The sequence below is a fragment of the Eretmochelys imbricata genome, chromosome 11, assembly GCF_965152235.1.
Source record: "Eretmochelys imbricata isolate rEreImb1 chromosome 11, rEreImb1.hap1, whole genome shotgun sequence".
In the NCBI taxonomy this organism is placed as follows: Eukaryota; Metazoa; Chordata; order Testudines; family Cheloniidae; genus Eretmochelys; species Eretmochelys imbricata.
In genome coordinates this window covers 2,845,034-2,859,105 of record NC_135582.1, presented here as the reverse complement: position 1 = coordinate 2,859,105, position 14,072 = coordinate 2,845,034, and the positions used below count along the sequence as shown (strand labels likewise).

The window sequence follows — 14,072 nt, the reverse complement described above, 5'->3', positions numbered from 1 at the left end:
TGCAACTTCAGGGTCTTGCTAGATAGAAGCAGTAACCAGAACTGTCTCCTGAGAGGATCAGGCTGAGAGCATATTACACCTGTGCTCTTCATTATGAACTAGCAGCCAGTAAATACCCAAATTAAGTTCAGGGGACAGTTTACTGTCTACAGAACCGTAAGTAACTTAGCTCCCAGAACCCTGCGGGACCACATCTCATCAAGCTCACTACACAACTAACTGTTAATGCAACCAAACATCTGTTGTCAGAAAGCCAAGAGGTAAAAAACTTTTTTTCTAAAAATAAAATGTATTTGAAACTGAGGTGACTATTTTGTGGGTAAAGCAAGCTGGGTTTTGAATGTGTTTATTTACTGGCTACTGTCTTTGGTTTTTAACTTAATGCAGTTATTCCTGTCTTGCCTTCTATCTTTCAGGGTCCTGATTCTTCATCTGAAACGATACAGCTTCAATGTGGCACTTTCTCTCAATCACAAAGTTGGGCAGCAGGTGGTTATCCCGAGATATTTGACCCTGTTATCTCATTGTACAGAAAGCACTCGGCCCCCGCTTACTCTGGGATGGAGTGCGCATTCTGCAGTGTAAGTGTGAAGTGCAGAATTTATCACAGTTATCTATTTATGAGTATTAAGTTCATGTATATGGCACATGGGAGGGGATGGTATCAAATGTTGCATATCAGATCTACTCTAGAGAGAGTCAAATTAATAAAAGACATTTAAAAATTGCTCCTGTCCCCTCAAAGGTCATTGTGATTCCCTTTATGAAATTAAAAGCCAAGTCTTTCGTCTGCTGCATTAATCCATATTGATACCAATATGAGACAATGTGTGGGGAAGGAGGATTACATCTCATGATGTAAGAATGGTGGGAGCTCCTTTGCTTTGAGATGTGTAAAACTAGACAGGACAATATCTAGAGAACACTCTGTAAGGAACAACTCTTGCCCTAACCCCTGCGGCATGGACTGCTAGAGTTTACCAAGGGAAGTTCCCTGTGAGTCCATAATTCAGCTTTATTTCCAATACAAGTACTAGAATGATTGAGCTTTCATTTCATATTTGGTACACCATGATAGCTCTTACATTAAGATATAACTTCATACCCTTTCACTGCTGATCTTCCCCTGCACCCTTTGCTGTGCTGTCCTGTCCATTAATTTATTTATAGGTTTTTCTATGGTGCTTGTCACCACAGTATCTAGTACCTCACACAATGAATTTGTCCTCACAACAGCCCTATGAAGGAAGGAAGTATTACTTAAGAATGGCTATACTGGGTCAGACCTAATGGTCCATCTAGCCCAGTATCCCGTCTCTGACAGTGGCCGGGACCTGATGCTTCAGAAGGAATGAACAGAACAGGGCAGTCTTTAGTGACCCATCCCCTGTCATCCAGTCCCAGTTTCTGGCAGTTGGAAGTTTAGGGACACCTGGAGCATGGGGTTGTGTGCCTGACCGACTGGGCTAATAGCCACTGGTGGACCTATTCTCCAGGAACTTATGTCATTCTTTTTTGAACCCAGTTATTCTTTTGGCCTTCACAACATCCCATGGAAATGTGTTCCACAGGCTGCCAGTTCGGTGTATGAAGAAGTCCCTCCTTTAAACCTGCTGCCTGTTAATTTCTTTGGGTGACCTCTAGTTCTGGTGTGATGTGAAGGGGTAAATTTCACATCCCTAGTCTCTTTCTCCACACACCCGTCATGATTTTATAGACCTCCATCATGTTCCCCCTTCGTTGTCCCTTTTCCAAGCTGAACATTCCCAATCTTTTTAATCATGCCTCACATGGAAGCTGTTCTGTACGCCAAATAATTTCCGTTGCCCTTCTCAGCACCTTTTCCAATTCTAATATATCTGTTTTGAGATTGGGTGACCAGAATTGCGTGCGGCTTTCCAAGTGTGGGGTACCATGGCTTCTCATTTTTACAGATGGCAGACTGAGGCACAGAGTATCGTGCCCAGGGTCACATAGGAAGTGGGGCAGCCAAGGAACAAAACCAAGGTCTCTTGTGTTCCGATCCAGTGCCCTAACCGCAATAGCATAGTGAGTTAGGATGTGTCTGGCATGTTCAGCAGGATGGCACATGTGTTCTTTATGCTTAGTTTTGAATGAGGGTTTTCAACAGTATATTTTTGTAATTTGAAAACTTTACTTTTGTAAAGAAAGAAAGGAGAAAAACGCTTTAAAGGGTCTGGTTTGTAATAGAATCTGAATGTTCTCAGTCTTAATCTATCCTCCTGGCGAGCAGTAGGGGGTGACGAAAGGTGAGCTGGATGCAGCGGTCTTGGGTTTGGAGAGGAAGTCGGCTGTGTGGATTGGAAGGGATTGCTACAACAGCAGCCAGGTGGTTGGGTATGATGAGAGTTGATGGAATTGAGGGATCCGAGATGAGGGTCAGGTGGATCAGAAAGCTAGTGTGGCAGTTGTATTGGTGAAAACGTGGGCCAGGTAGGGAGCTGGTAAAGCCGCCAGGGCAGGTTGTGGGAGAGCAAATCATGAGTTGGCAGTAGGAGCTGGAAAGATGGTAGGAGTGCTGCAAGCTTTCAAACTGAGAGCTGTCCTAGGGTGTGCCACTAAGAGGAGAATCAAGTTGAAAGGGCTAATTATTTTTATGAACCGCTTTTGTATATTCATAGCACAGAATTCTTACTCTAAATCTCTGTGATTAACCAATACAAACAGGTATTCTCCTTATGGCTTTTTTGGCCATGGGCTGGCATGCAGTAGCCCATGAGTAAAATGCACATTTTTTTCAGAATATAACTGTGGCAATAAATACTTTGTTCTCTTTATAGTTCTCGACCATTGAAAGCTTCCCAAATGGTGAATTCCTGTACTGTAAGCACTTCCACACCTTGTAGGTAAGTTGTAATTCTGAAATGTCCTTGATTTGGGGCAGTTCTCTGAAGAACTTTTGAACATTTAAATAAAAGTCTTGCCTTTCTCTCCCACTTTTGTCTTCCTTTACCATTTTTACTCCTTGTTGATTTTTGTTTTATAAATTACTGTCTCTACAATGTTTTTCATGCTCCAAGAGTTGCCTTGAAATTGTGTATCCAATGGCATAAATATTAAGGACACTTTTAGTGTTCACACAGCCCAAATCACATCTTTCAGCATTTCTCTTATAAGCCTGTTTTCTGAGGTTTATAATTATAACACAGACTAGATTTTTTTCAGTATTAAAACCTACAGTAGCAAGGAATACTGAACTTGCTTTGTATGGACTCTTTGATAGTTCGACTCCTCTTAAGAACTGGTTGTAACCATAACTGCAAACAAGCTGGTTTGTAAGTCGTTTACCAGAGAAGCAAAATAGTCTCTTATTCCAAGAGCTAGCTCTTTTCTCTGTTCTTATGTTTTGCGCACCAAAGTTGGTTCAGGAAGAGTCATTTAATCCTAGGCTTTATTTGTGGGGGGTAAAGGGACATTGTTTTTACACTTCTTTCTGAGAGGCCAGCTCCTGAGAAACAGTGATAAATGTAATGTAGTGTTGGATAACTTTACGCTGCATAAAAGTGAAGACACTGGAGGATGCATGTAGAGAGCACAGGTTTCTTAACCCAGTGGTTCTCAACCAGGGGTACATGTACCCCTGAGGGTATGCAGAGGTCTTCCACGAAGTACGTCAACTCATCTAGAGATTTGCCTAGTTTTACAAGTCTACATAAAAAGCACTAGTGAAGTCAGTACAAACTAAAATTTCATACAGTGACTGGTTTATACTGCTCTATATACTATACACTGAAATGTAAGTACCATATTTATATTCCAATGGATTTGTTGTATAATTATATGATAAAAATGAGAAAATCAGCAATTTGTCAGTAATAGTGTGCTGGGACACTTTTGTATTTTTTCGTCTGATTTTGTAAGCAAGTTGTTTTTTAGTGAGGTGAAACTTGGGGATATGCAAGACAAATCAGCCTGCTGAAAGGGGTACAATATCTGGAAAGGTTGAGAGCCGCTGTTTTAACCTATAGAAAGTGCTTTTATTTTTCACCTTCGTGAGCCCTCCTTCCTTTTGGTTTTAATAAAAAGGCCAAATGGGAAAACTGTTACACGTGTGAAATTTTGTCCTGCCAACACTATTTATGATCTACATAACTTGATTTCAGAGAATAATTAAAGTGTTTAAATAAGTTTCCCAAATTAAACAGCATATAATAATGTGTTCTGTACTCTAATGGAGTCCACTTAAGTGAATGTTCATAGAATGTTGTCCATGCACTGTAAATACCTAAACGCAGAAGTGCAGGGAAGTTCTTTTAATGAATACCTGGTAAAGGAATACAGTAACTTCCAATGTACCAGTAGGTAAGCTAGGATGGAAAATTGATTTGCTAAGTAAATAGATTTTAAATATAGGAAACTGGAGTCTCTTCTAAATTTGCATAACTGCCTACCTGTTACACTCAAATTTCCTTTTTTAAAAGTTTAACAGGTTTCTACAGTGCTAGGAAATTATAGTTGTATTTTTAATTTTCAGAAAGTATACATTCAAATCTAAGAGCTCTGTGGCACTCTATGTGGATTCAGATAGTGAGGATGAGCCATTGAAACGGTCTGTTGCTCACAGTCAAAGATTGTGTGATGTACAGAGCAGAGAACAGCAGCAACAGCAAGAAGAGCCTGAAAAGGTAAAAGATTCTTTCCTCTCTGTAGGATTTACAATACATGTGCATTTTCTGTTATTGAGAGGGGAAAACATACCCTTTTCCTTTCACACGGAAAAAATCCCTTATATGTTTGTGTCTGGGCTGTCAGAGTCTATCAGACTGTGAATAAAACAGATGTAAATACAAGATTGGTTCATAATTAGCACAATTATGCTGCTTTGCCAGGCCATCTGATTGACCTCTCTATGTGTTGGCTTGGGATCCCATTGGCAGCAGAGGTATTTGTATTAGAACTGCACTGAAGTCTTTAGCTTAGGTGTGTCAGCTGCACAACTGTTTTACTATTCAGTCCTTAGCGGGTATTTGAATTGCCTTCTCTTGAAGCTGCTCCCTGACTGAAATAGGATGAAAGTCAGTCACTGGTAATAATTATCCAGTAAAATTCTTTGTTTAAATCTTGGGGCCAGGGTATGCATTGAGGATGGGGAAGAAAAATAATAACATACAATTGGAATGAGTTTGTGGACCCCCAAGTTAAGTGTTTTGGACTCTGTGTCTCTTAGCTGATTGAAAAGTAAAGCTGTCAGTCTCTGGTGATAAGTGCTTAGAAATGTTTAGAGACCTAGTTTCTGGTATGGGGGCATAATTCAATACATTCTGCCTGTGAGGTCTGTTGTGGCAGATGTTGACTGCATCCAAAGAAGCTTCTTGCCTGTACGATGGCATTGTAAGTGCAGTAGAACGGAGATGAATCGGGATTGTATGGGAGGGGAATGACATCCTAGAATGGCAAGTAAGACAAACTTTGAGGGTTCTACTTTGCATCTGCCTTAACTGATAAGAGTGCTTCCATTTGCACTCTCCTTTAGGGATGGGTGAGAAAGATGGCAGTGCTGTTGTTGCAAAAATGGAGTAATGCAGCCAATTTATGTGAATAGCAAATCAATCAGATCTAGTCGCCCAGGATTGCTGTGGGGCTGAGTTGAGTAGTTATACTGTTGGTTTGCTCGTATGTAACCATATGCATTGGTGGTCATAAGAGTAGCCCTACTGGATCAGACCCAAGGTCCATCCAGCCCAGAGACCTGTCTGCCGACAGTGGCCAATGCCAGGTGCTTCAGAGGGAATGAACAGAACAGTCAATCATCAAGTGATCCATCCCCGGTCGCCCATTCCCAGCTTCTGGCAAACAGAGGCTTTGGACACCATCCCTGCCCATCTTGGCTATTAGCCATTGATGGACCTATCCTCCATGAACTTATGTAGTTCATTTTTGAAGCCTGTTATAGTCTTGGCCTTCACAACATCCTTTGGCAAAGAGTTCCACAGGTTGACAGTGCGCTGTGTGAAAAAATACTTCCTTCTGTTTGTTTTGAACCTGCTGCCTATTAATTTCATTTGGTGACCATTAGTTCTTGTGTTAGGAGGAGGAGTAAATAACACGTCCTTATCTACTTTCTCTACACCAGTCATGATTTTATAGACCTCTATCATATCTCCCCTTAGTTGCCTCTTTTTCAAGCTGAAAAGTCCCACTCTTATTAATCTCTCCTCATATGGAAGCTGTTCCATAACCCTGATAATTTTTGTTGCCCTTTTCTGAACCTTTTCCAATTCCAATATATCTTTTGTTAGATGGGGCAACCACATCTGTATGCAGTATTCAAGATAAGGGCCTACCGTGCATTTATATAGAGGCAATATGATATTTTCTGTCTTATTATCTATCCCTTTCTTAATGATTCTTAGCATTCTGTTAGCTTTTTTGACTGCCACTGCTCATGGAGTGGAGGTTTTCAGAGAACTATCCACCATGACTCCAAGATCTCTTTCTTGAGTGGTAACAGCTAATTTAGACCCCATCATTTTATATGTATAGTTGGGATTATGTTTTCCAACATGCATTACTTTGTATTTATCAACACTGAATTTCATCTGCCATTTTGTTGCCAAGTCACCCAGTTTTGCGAGATCCTTTTGTAGCAATTTGCAATCTGCCTGGGACTTAACTGTCTTGAGTAGTTCTGTATCATCTGTAGATTTTGCCACCTCATTGTTTACCCCTTTTTCCAGATCATTTATGAATATGTTGAATAGGACTAGTCCCAGTATAGACCCCTGGGGGACACCACTATTTACCTCTCTCCATTCTGAAAACTGACCTTTTATTCCTACCCTGTGTGTCCTATCTTTTAACCAGTTACCAATCCATGAGAGCACCTTTCCTCTTATCCCATGACTGCTTACTTTGCTTAAGAGCCTTTGGTGAGGGACCTTGTCAAAGGCTTTCTGAAAATGTAAGTACACTATATCCACTGGATTCCCCTTGTCCACATGCTTGTTGACATCCTCAAAGAATTCCAGTAGATTGGTGAGGCATGATTTCTCTTTACAAAAACCATGTTGACTCTTCCTCAACAAAGTATGTTCATCTATCTGACAGTTTTGTTCTTTACTATAGTTTCAACCAGTTTGCCCGGTACTGAGGTCAGGCTTACCAGCCTGTAGTTGCCGGGATCACTTGTGGAGCCCTTTTTAAAAATTGGCATCACATTAGCTATCTTCCAGTCATCTGGTACAGAACCTGATTTAAATGAAAGGTTACAGACTGCAGTTAGCAGCGCTGCAAAATTTCACATTTGAATTCCTTCAGAACTCTTGAGTGAATACTATCTGGTCCTGTAAAAGCGGCAAAGAGTCCTGTGGCACCTTATAGACTAACAGACGTATTGGAGCATGAGCTTTCGTGGGTGAATACCCACTTCGTCGGATGCATCTCATCACCCATGAAAGCTCATGCTCCAGTACGTCTGTTAGTCTATAAGGTGCCACAGGACTCTTTGCCGCTTTTGCAGATCCAGACTAACACGGCTACCCCTTTGAAGCTTGACATCTGGTCCTGGTGACTTATTACTGTTTATCAGTTTGTTCCAATATCTCCTCTAATAACACATCAATCTGGGGCAGTTCCTCAGATTTATCACCTAAAAAGAATGGCTCAGGTTTGGGAATCTCCCTCACATCCTCAGCTGTGAAGACAGATGCAAAGAATTCATTTAGTTTTTCTGCAATGGCCTTGTTGTCCTTGAGTGCTCCTTTAGCATCACGATAGTCCAGTGGCTCCACTGGTTGGTTAGTGGGCTTCCTCCTTCTGATGTACTTAACATTTTTTTTGCTATTACTTTTGAATCTTTGGCTAGCTGGTCTTCAAATTCTTTTTCGTCCTACATGCATGAACCTGACCAACTACCGGTTATCACTAACTGGACCATCTCTTCTCTCTAGAATTTCACCCTCCTCTTTGAACTTCCTTTCCTATCCATGGTCTTATGCCTGTGTCCTACAGCATCACAGATGGAAATAATCTCTGGTCTGAGTGTGTGGTTATGTAACCGGTGTGGTGGTCAGTTTGTAGTCTCAGCAGCTTGTGTGTTCAGCTGAATGATAAGCACAAACATAGAAGGCTACTGCAGCAGTGGACAAGCTGGCTAACAGACCAGCAACATAAAGATACAGCGTTAGCCTGAGTTTTCCGGGTAGAGTTGACAGGCCTGTCTGTTGTGAAAGAACCATTTATTTTTCTTTTATGCATTGCTATTTGCTGCCCTGATCTTCAGATTTTGGCCTGTCTTGGTCATATTTCCTGAGAATGTCTAAAGCTCATTTGAGACACTGAGTTCTTTTCCCTTCTCTTCTCATCCTGGCCTAGGTTCAGCGGTTCTCTTTACATCTTCCAGTTCAAGTTGCGTTTATCTCTTGCAGCTGCTGTCCAGCTTCATTAATCACCTATTGGTGATGACTTTGCTACTTATATATGGAGGTTACCAGAGGGTGAGGGCTCACCACCACCTGCAAGGGTGTCACAAGGGGAAGGTGTGGTGATCACAGATGGAGAGAGAGCTGTAGCCTTGCACATCTTGCAAATCCTGATGGTTGCAGATCAGTGGTTTTCAGCCTGTGATCTGCAGACCCCTAGGGATCTGCAGACTGTCTAACATTTTCAAAGGGATCCTCACATTGAAATTTTTTAGGGGTCCACAAATGTAAAAAGTTTGAAAACCACTGTGTAGATCTATTATTCAAAGTTAACGTTCGTCCCTAAAGACATATTGCATTGACTCTGTATATGTGACCTGTATTTAGTATGGTTGATACCCAAACTCCCACTTCCTGATGGTTAACCCAAAAGAAATGTGCACAGTAAATGCAAACTGGATATGACACACTTTTAATTTTTTTTAAAGCCTTTTAGCCTGAATCCATTCATTTGTAGGCTTCAAAACGAAGTAAACCAGAGTGCGATAAATCTTCTGACTTGGGAAATGCTGGTTTCGATGGAATGAGCGAGGATGAGTTGCTAGCAGCTGTGTTAGAGATTAGCAAGAGGGAAGCCTCATTCTCTGTGAGCCATGATGAAGATAAACCCACAAGCAGCCCAGACACTGGTTTTGGAGAGGACGAGGTGCAGGAATTGCCAGAAAATCTGCAGTCTATAGAGGTGGAGAAACCCAAATCAACTATAGAATCAGGTAGGATGAGAAGTAACTTTATCTTAACTGAACAGATTCTATGGTGACTCAGAAGTTGGTATTTACAGCAGCAGATCAGAAATATGAGGCATGAATTGCATGTGAGTGGATTGTAGGCCGTGTCTGATGTACATGGAGAAATATGAATATCAAGTTTTTCCTATCTTTAAAGCTTTTTGTTTATTTAATTTTGAAAACGTTCTAATATCGAACACTTGTAATATGGCTCTGCTAAACTTAGTCATCACCAAAGTTTTAGTGATTTTTTCCATCTCCTGTTTAACAATCACCTCTGTCAATTCACTAACAAAAGAGTTTTACTCTTCCATATTCTGAGTACACTTTATTTTCTATAACTGTCTCCAAATCAGTTGCAATCCTGAGTAGCATAGTAGCAATATCCAAAGACAGTTGTTTTTGTGTATGATTAATACATTCAAAGGATAAGGCTAAAATCCCTCTGATGCATAGTGAAAAATAAGTAGAATTGTAATTAATTTGGCCTTATGTGTATACAATTTTAAAAAGTTTTTTTCCCCCTAAAACAGTATATTTATGTAAATCCTTCAGAATAAGCCCAACACACTTTTACAGATTGTGGCCCCAAATCCCGCAAATGTGCTTAACTTTACCACTGTGAAGAAGCCCCATTGATTTGAGTGTGGGGTAATTGGATCTCAGCTTTTCTAGTTGGTTAACAGAAATTTTTAAAAGCTTGTAATTTGCTCATGCTACTTGCTTTGGATCAAATTATTTCCTAACTCCACTATCCTGAAAACGCAGTCAGATGAAGTTCCTTCTTTCTTTTCTTTTCCTCTTAAGAGTTAAGAAATTAAATGCAAAAACCTTACTCTACTGAAGGTTGCAGTTAGCTCAAAATGTCAGGTACTGTCAAATGAAACTTCATGTCAGAAGTCAACACGTGAAATAATTCACACAACCTTGTCTGCTCCCGTATTCATATCTACTGTGGTGCATTTTACACAATCACATTGAATTTCATGTACTTTCAATGCAGGTGAAGGGGGAGACCTACCTAGTTTAGATATGATGGAGGGCACACTTTCCCCACTCCTCTTCATAACTGAGAGCTGTGTAATAGCCAGAAACCTTGTGGAGTATTGCTCCTTATAATGAAAGTCTGAGTCACAGACTTAAAAAGTAGAGTTAAAAAATTCTATGTTTTGCTATTCATTTAAGAGGATTAGACAGAGCTGGGTTACAATCCTGACTCGGGTGGTCCTGCATTTTCAGGATGTTGCAGATGCTGGCATTTTGCTTCCTGTAATCCTCTGATAACTAATGAACAGATGTGGAAGTCTGCTTTTCCAGTTCAAGGATGGGTTCACATTAAGATAGATGGCCTTGCTGTTTTTTTAGGGGGATTCTGACCATTTACCTGTAGCCAATTGGGGGTTGAAAGTATGCTGCAGATAAGAGAGGTACATATAGTAATGGCAACAAATATTCCCTCCATAAGCTTTGTAAAACAGCTTCTTTCCTCTTTCCATTGCACAGATCTTAAAGGTAAACTACACAGTTGAAAATTACTTGTGCTTTTATACTACTTAAAAATCTGTAGATCATCTAGCTCTAAATTGAAGCAAAAAAATGACAAACCCTAATAGCGTTTAAGAGATTTTGCTGCTTCCCTCAGTCTTATTTAGAGGAAACATAGTGGGTTCAATTTTAGGTTTTTCTGTGGTGCTGGCACCATAGTATGTAAGCACTGTCTAAATCTATGTACTGTAACTCTGGCAAATGTCAATTAGCTGAACTTGGGCCACAGTTGTGAAAGCCTAGCAGAATGGGACATGTTTGTTTAGGCAAAGGCTGCTGGTTTTAAATGAAAGCATAGAGTTTGGGGAGAGAGGGTTTTGATAAATCCTTGCTCAGTCCCAAACCTGTAAGATTTGTTATAACATTCCCCTCTCTCATCAAATCCTTAGGCATTCCTAAGGATTTATTAGTTGTCCCTCTACCAGTAGATGCCACTGTGCTCCAAGGAGTTCAGGGGCATAAAGAGGACTTAGATGGTAACAAACAAGGGACCAGAAAAGCATAAATGTCCTCTGCTTCCTCAGGTCCTGCCAATTTCACTGAGATAACTAAAGATTTTGATGAGAATAAGGAAAACAAAACTCCGGAAGGCTCCCAGGGGGAGGTTGACTGGCTGCAGCAGTACGATATGGAGCGAGAGCGGGAGGAACAAGAACTTCAGCAGGCACTGGCTCAGAGCCTCCAAGAACAAGTAAGAGCTAATACTCCCTTCCCTAAGTCATCTTTTCTAACATCAGAAACCTGATGGCAAAATAAAAGTTCACCCTGGGCTTGGACAATAATTGCAAATTGTCTCTACTGCTAATATTTATCTTCTAGAAGAGACCAGTATGAAGAGCAGAAGATTATTCTAATTCACTAGCCAGTACAGTCGGTGAGATTAACTATATTAATCACAGTTAGTATAAACTTTGAAAATCACACCTAGATATTTAAAAGGTTCACCTATACAAAAAAAGGCAAAGCTGTTCCTCACCTAGTTATGTATTGAAATTTAACAAGCCTCACTCTTTATCTTCCGTACACCTCCCTAATTCATCCCCCACTTGAAGGCCTTGCAGTGTGTCCTGTCAAGAGACAGAGGGAGAAGCAGGTTCTAATGCAGATGACCATCCCCTCAGGCAACCATGCCAGCAGCTCTCTTTTTAAATCAGAACATGGTTAGCTCAAACTGTTCCTCTGACCTCAACTGCTGTGGTATCACATGAGGGATAAGGGCAGGTTTCTGAGATAATTAGGTCCCAAACCATTTAGGTTAATATTAGCACCTGGAATTACACCCTGAAACAAAGTGGGAGTTAGTGCAGATCACACTGCACTTCTGACCTGTGCTAAGCAAACACACAGCTGCGTTATGCACTTGCTGCTGTTTTTGAATAGTCTTCAGTTCTAGCCCCATGTAGTCCAGTCTTAGGGTTGCAAAGGCTAACTCAACCTTCTAGTCAAACACAAATGGGGACAGAAGTGCTACTTCTGCATCTGCAAACATTTAGAGCTCTAACAGCCCCCCTGGGTTGCTAATGTGTTACACAGATACTGGACAGACTGCTCATCTCCCCTTCATGCACACAAACATTGAGGGGAGCAGGAACTGTTCCCATGGCCAGGACTGCAACCACCCCCGCACCTTGTGCCCTGTTGTCTTGGGCCTCACTGTCAGTGCTGCCCTAACTCCAACCCTGTCCTGTCCTGCCCTTCATTTCCAGCAACTGCATAGGTGTTGGAAGTAGGGGTGCTTCTGCGCCCCCTGGCTTGAAGTGGTTTCCATGATACGCAGGGTTTACAGTTTGATTCAATGGCGCTCAGCACCCCCACTATGCAAATTGTTCCAGCACTATTGAGCAGATGTAAAAATAAAACATTTTAAAAATTAAAAACAATATTTTATATAGATTTTTTATTTTTATCATCCACATTAGAAAAAAATAAAAATCTAATTTTGCCAACCCTACTTCTTTTCAGGTTTGAAATACCTAGACAACTTGGAGTCAACTTAACCCTTCATCCTTCCTGTATAGACAAATAGAGTTCAATACAGTTTACTGTGATAGGGAAGGAGATCATTTGTTATAAGTCCTTGAACTGAGCACCCTGTCTGCTTTGTGTTGATATTAGATATCATGGTACTCCTTGTAAGAGATGGGGTTGGCCTAGATATCAGGGGGCAAATTTCCCCACCCTCCAGTGTAATTCCTTGTGAGGCACAGTGATGGATTTGCTTCATTTCAGCTGTGCTATTAACACGTAGATTCCTAGTGCTTTTGGAACGGTGAGATGAAAAACCCCTATGGCAATAATGTAAAATGGATTTAAATGTTACCGTCTGGTGTAGTCATAGTGAGGACCTGCCACCCCACCTGTGATTCAGACGTGGCACGCCTTCAGACCCTGAGTTAAGGAGCCAGTTCGTGCAGTAGTGCCGGCTGGCTTTGGAAGCAGCCACATCCAGCCTCTTCTGCTGGAATCAGTGTTGCTACAACACAGACCCCTTTTGCGGTTGGTGGGAGGAGACAGGGCAGAGATACAAAAAAAAGATGGTTTCACTTTTATTATCCATCCCAACTTGTTAAGATTCATTGATGTAACGTTTGCAAAATCCTTTTCTGGAGTTGGGAAATACAGACATTTTTCCATGAATTATATATTTTTGTTAAACTGTAGGCCAAGCCCTCTTTTTTAGCAATTTTAAAATAAATTGTAGCAGATTGTTTCACCTTTTGATTGAGGTTTGTGTCCTCAGTTAGCTTTGGGCAGAAAATTGTGTAAATGTTGTCGTAGGGTCCAGAACTTTATGTGTAAGTGACAGTTTTACTTTTCAAATGGTTCACAAATTCATTATGATGCTTTTCAGATCAGTGATCCAGAGAGTGCTCATGGTGTTAGTAGGGACTTGCTCTGCTGCATACCAAACTTTGGTAGCTTTGACAAGCTTTAATTAAGGTTTGTCCCAGGTCCTGTTGCACTAGAACATTGGATTCTTGCTGGTTGTAAACATTCCTTCACATGGAACTTTTAATGTACTATGTCAGGTTTGTTGTAGAAACCAAAGCCGCACAGTTTCAATAGAAAAAGCACACTACAAGAATTTTAAACAGTAAAGTGTCTCAGTGAACTAAGTTTTTTTGTTTTGTTTTGTTTTCTTTCCATCAGGAGGCACGAGAACAAAAAGAAGACGATGACCTTAAACGAGCTACTGAATTAAGTCTCCAAGGTGAAATTTATTTAACCGCTTCCATAATGCTGCTTTTTAGGGGACATATATCCATGTGTGTGATTGCAACTCTGAGCATCTGAAAGGCAGCTGGGATTTCATGCCTTTATTTTGTTTGACTGTAGTTGGCTCTGTTCCATTCAGCTT

The 14,072-nt window shown here is 40.8% G+C and overlaps 1 protein-coding gene across 3 annotated transcripts in view; it reads left to right on the top strand.

The window, feature by feature from the left end:
* Positions 1-14,072, top strand: part of USP37 (ubiquitin specific peptidase 37) — a 52,785-nt gene that overhangs the window by 29,437 nt on the left and 9,276 nt on the right. For 2 of the 3 annotated variants that reach the window (XM_077829572.1, XM_077829571.1), the window contains exons 15-20: positions 417-581; positions 2,802-2,867; positions 4,496-4,646; positions 8,899-9,154; positions 11,239-11,405; positions 13,865-13,925. In XM_077829572.1, the coding sequence (XP_077685698.1) occupies positions 417-581; positions 2,802-2,867; positions 4,496-4,646; positions 8,899-9,154; positions 11,239-11,405; positions 13,865-13,925 (866 nt within the window). The remainder of the gene's footprint in view (positions 1-416; positions 582-2,801; positions 2,868-4,495; positions 4,647-8,898; positions 9,155-11,238; positions 11,406-13,864; positions 13,926-14,072) is intronic. The other variant, XM_077829573.1, reaches the window with a different exon arrangement.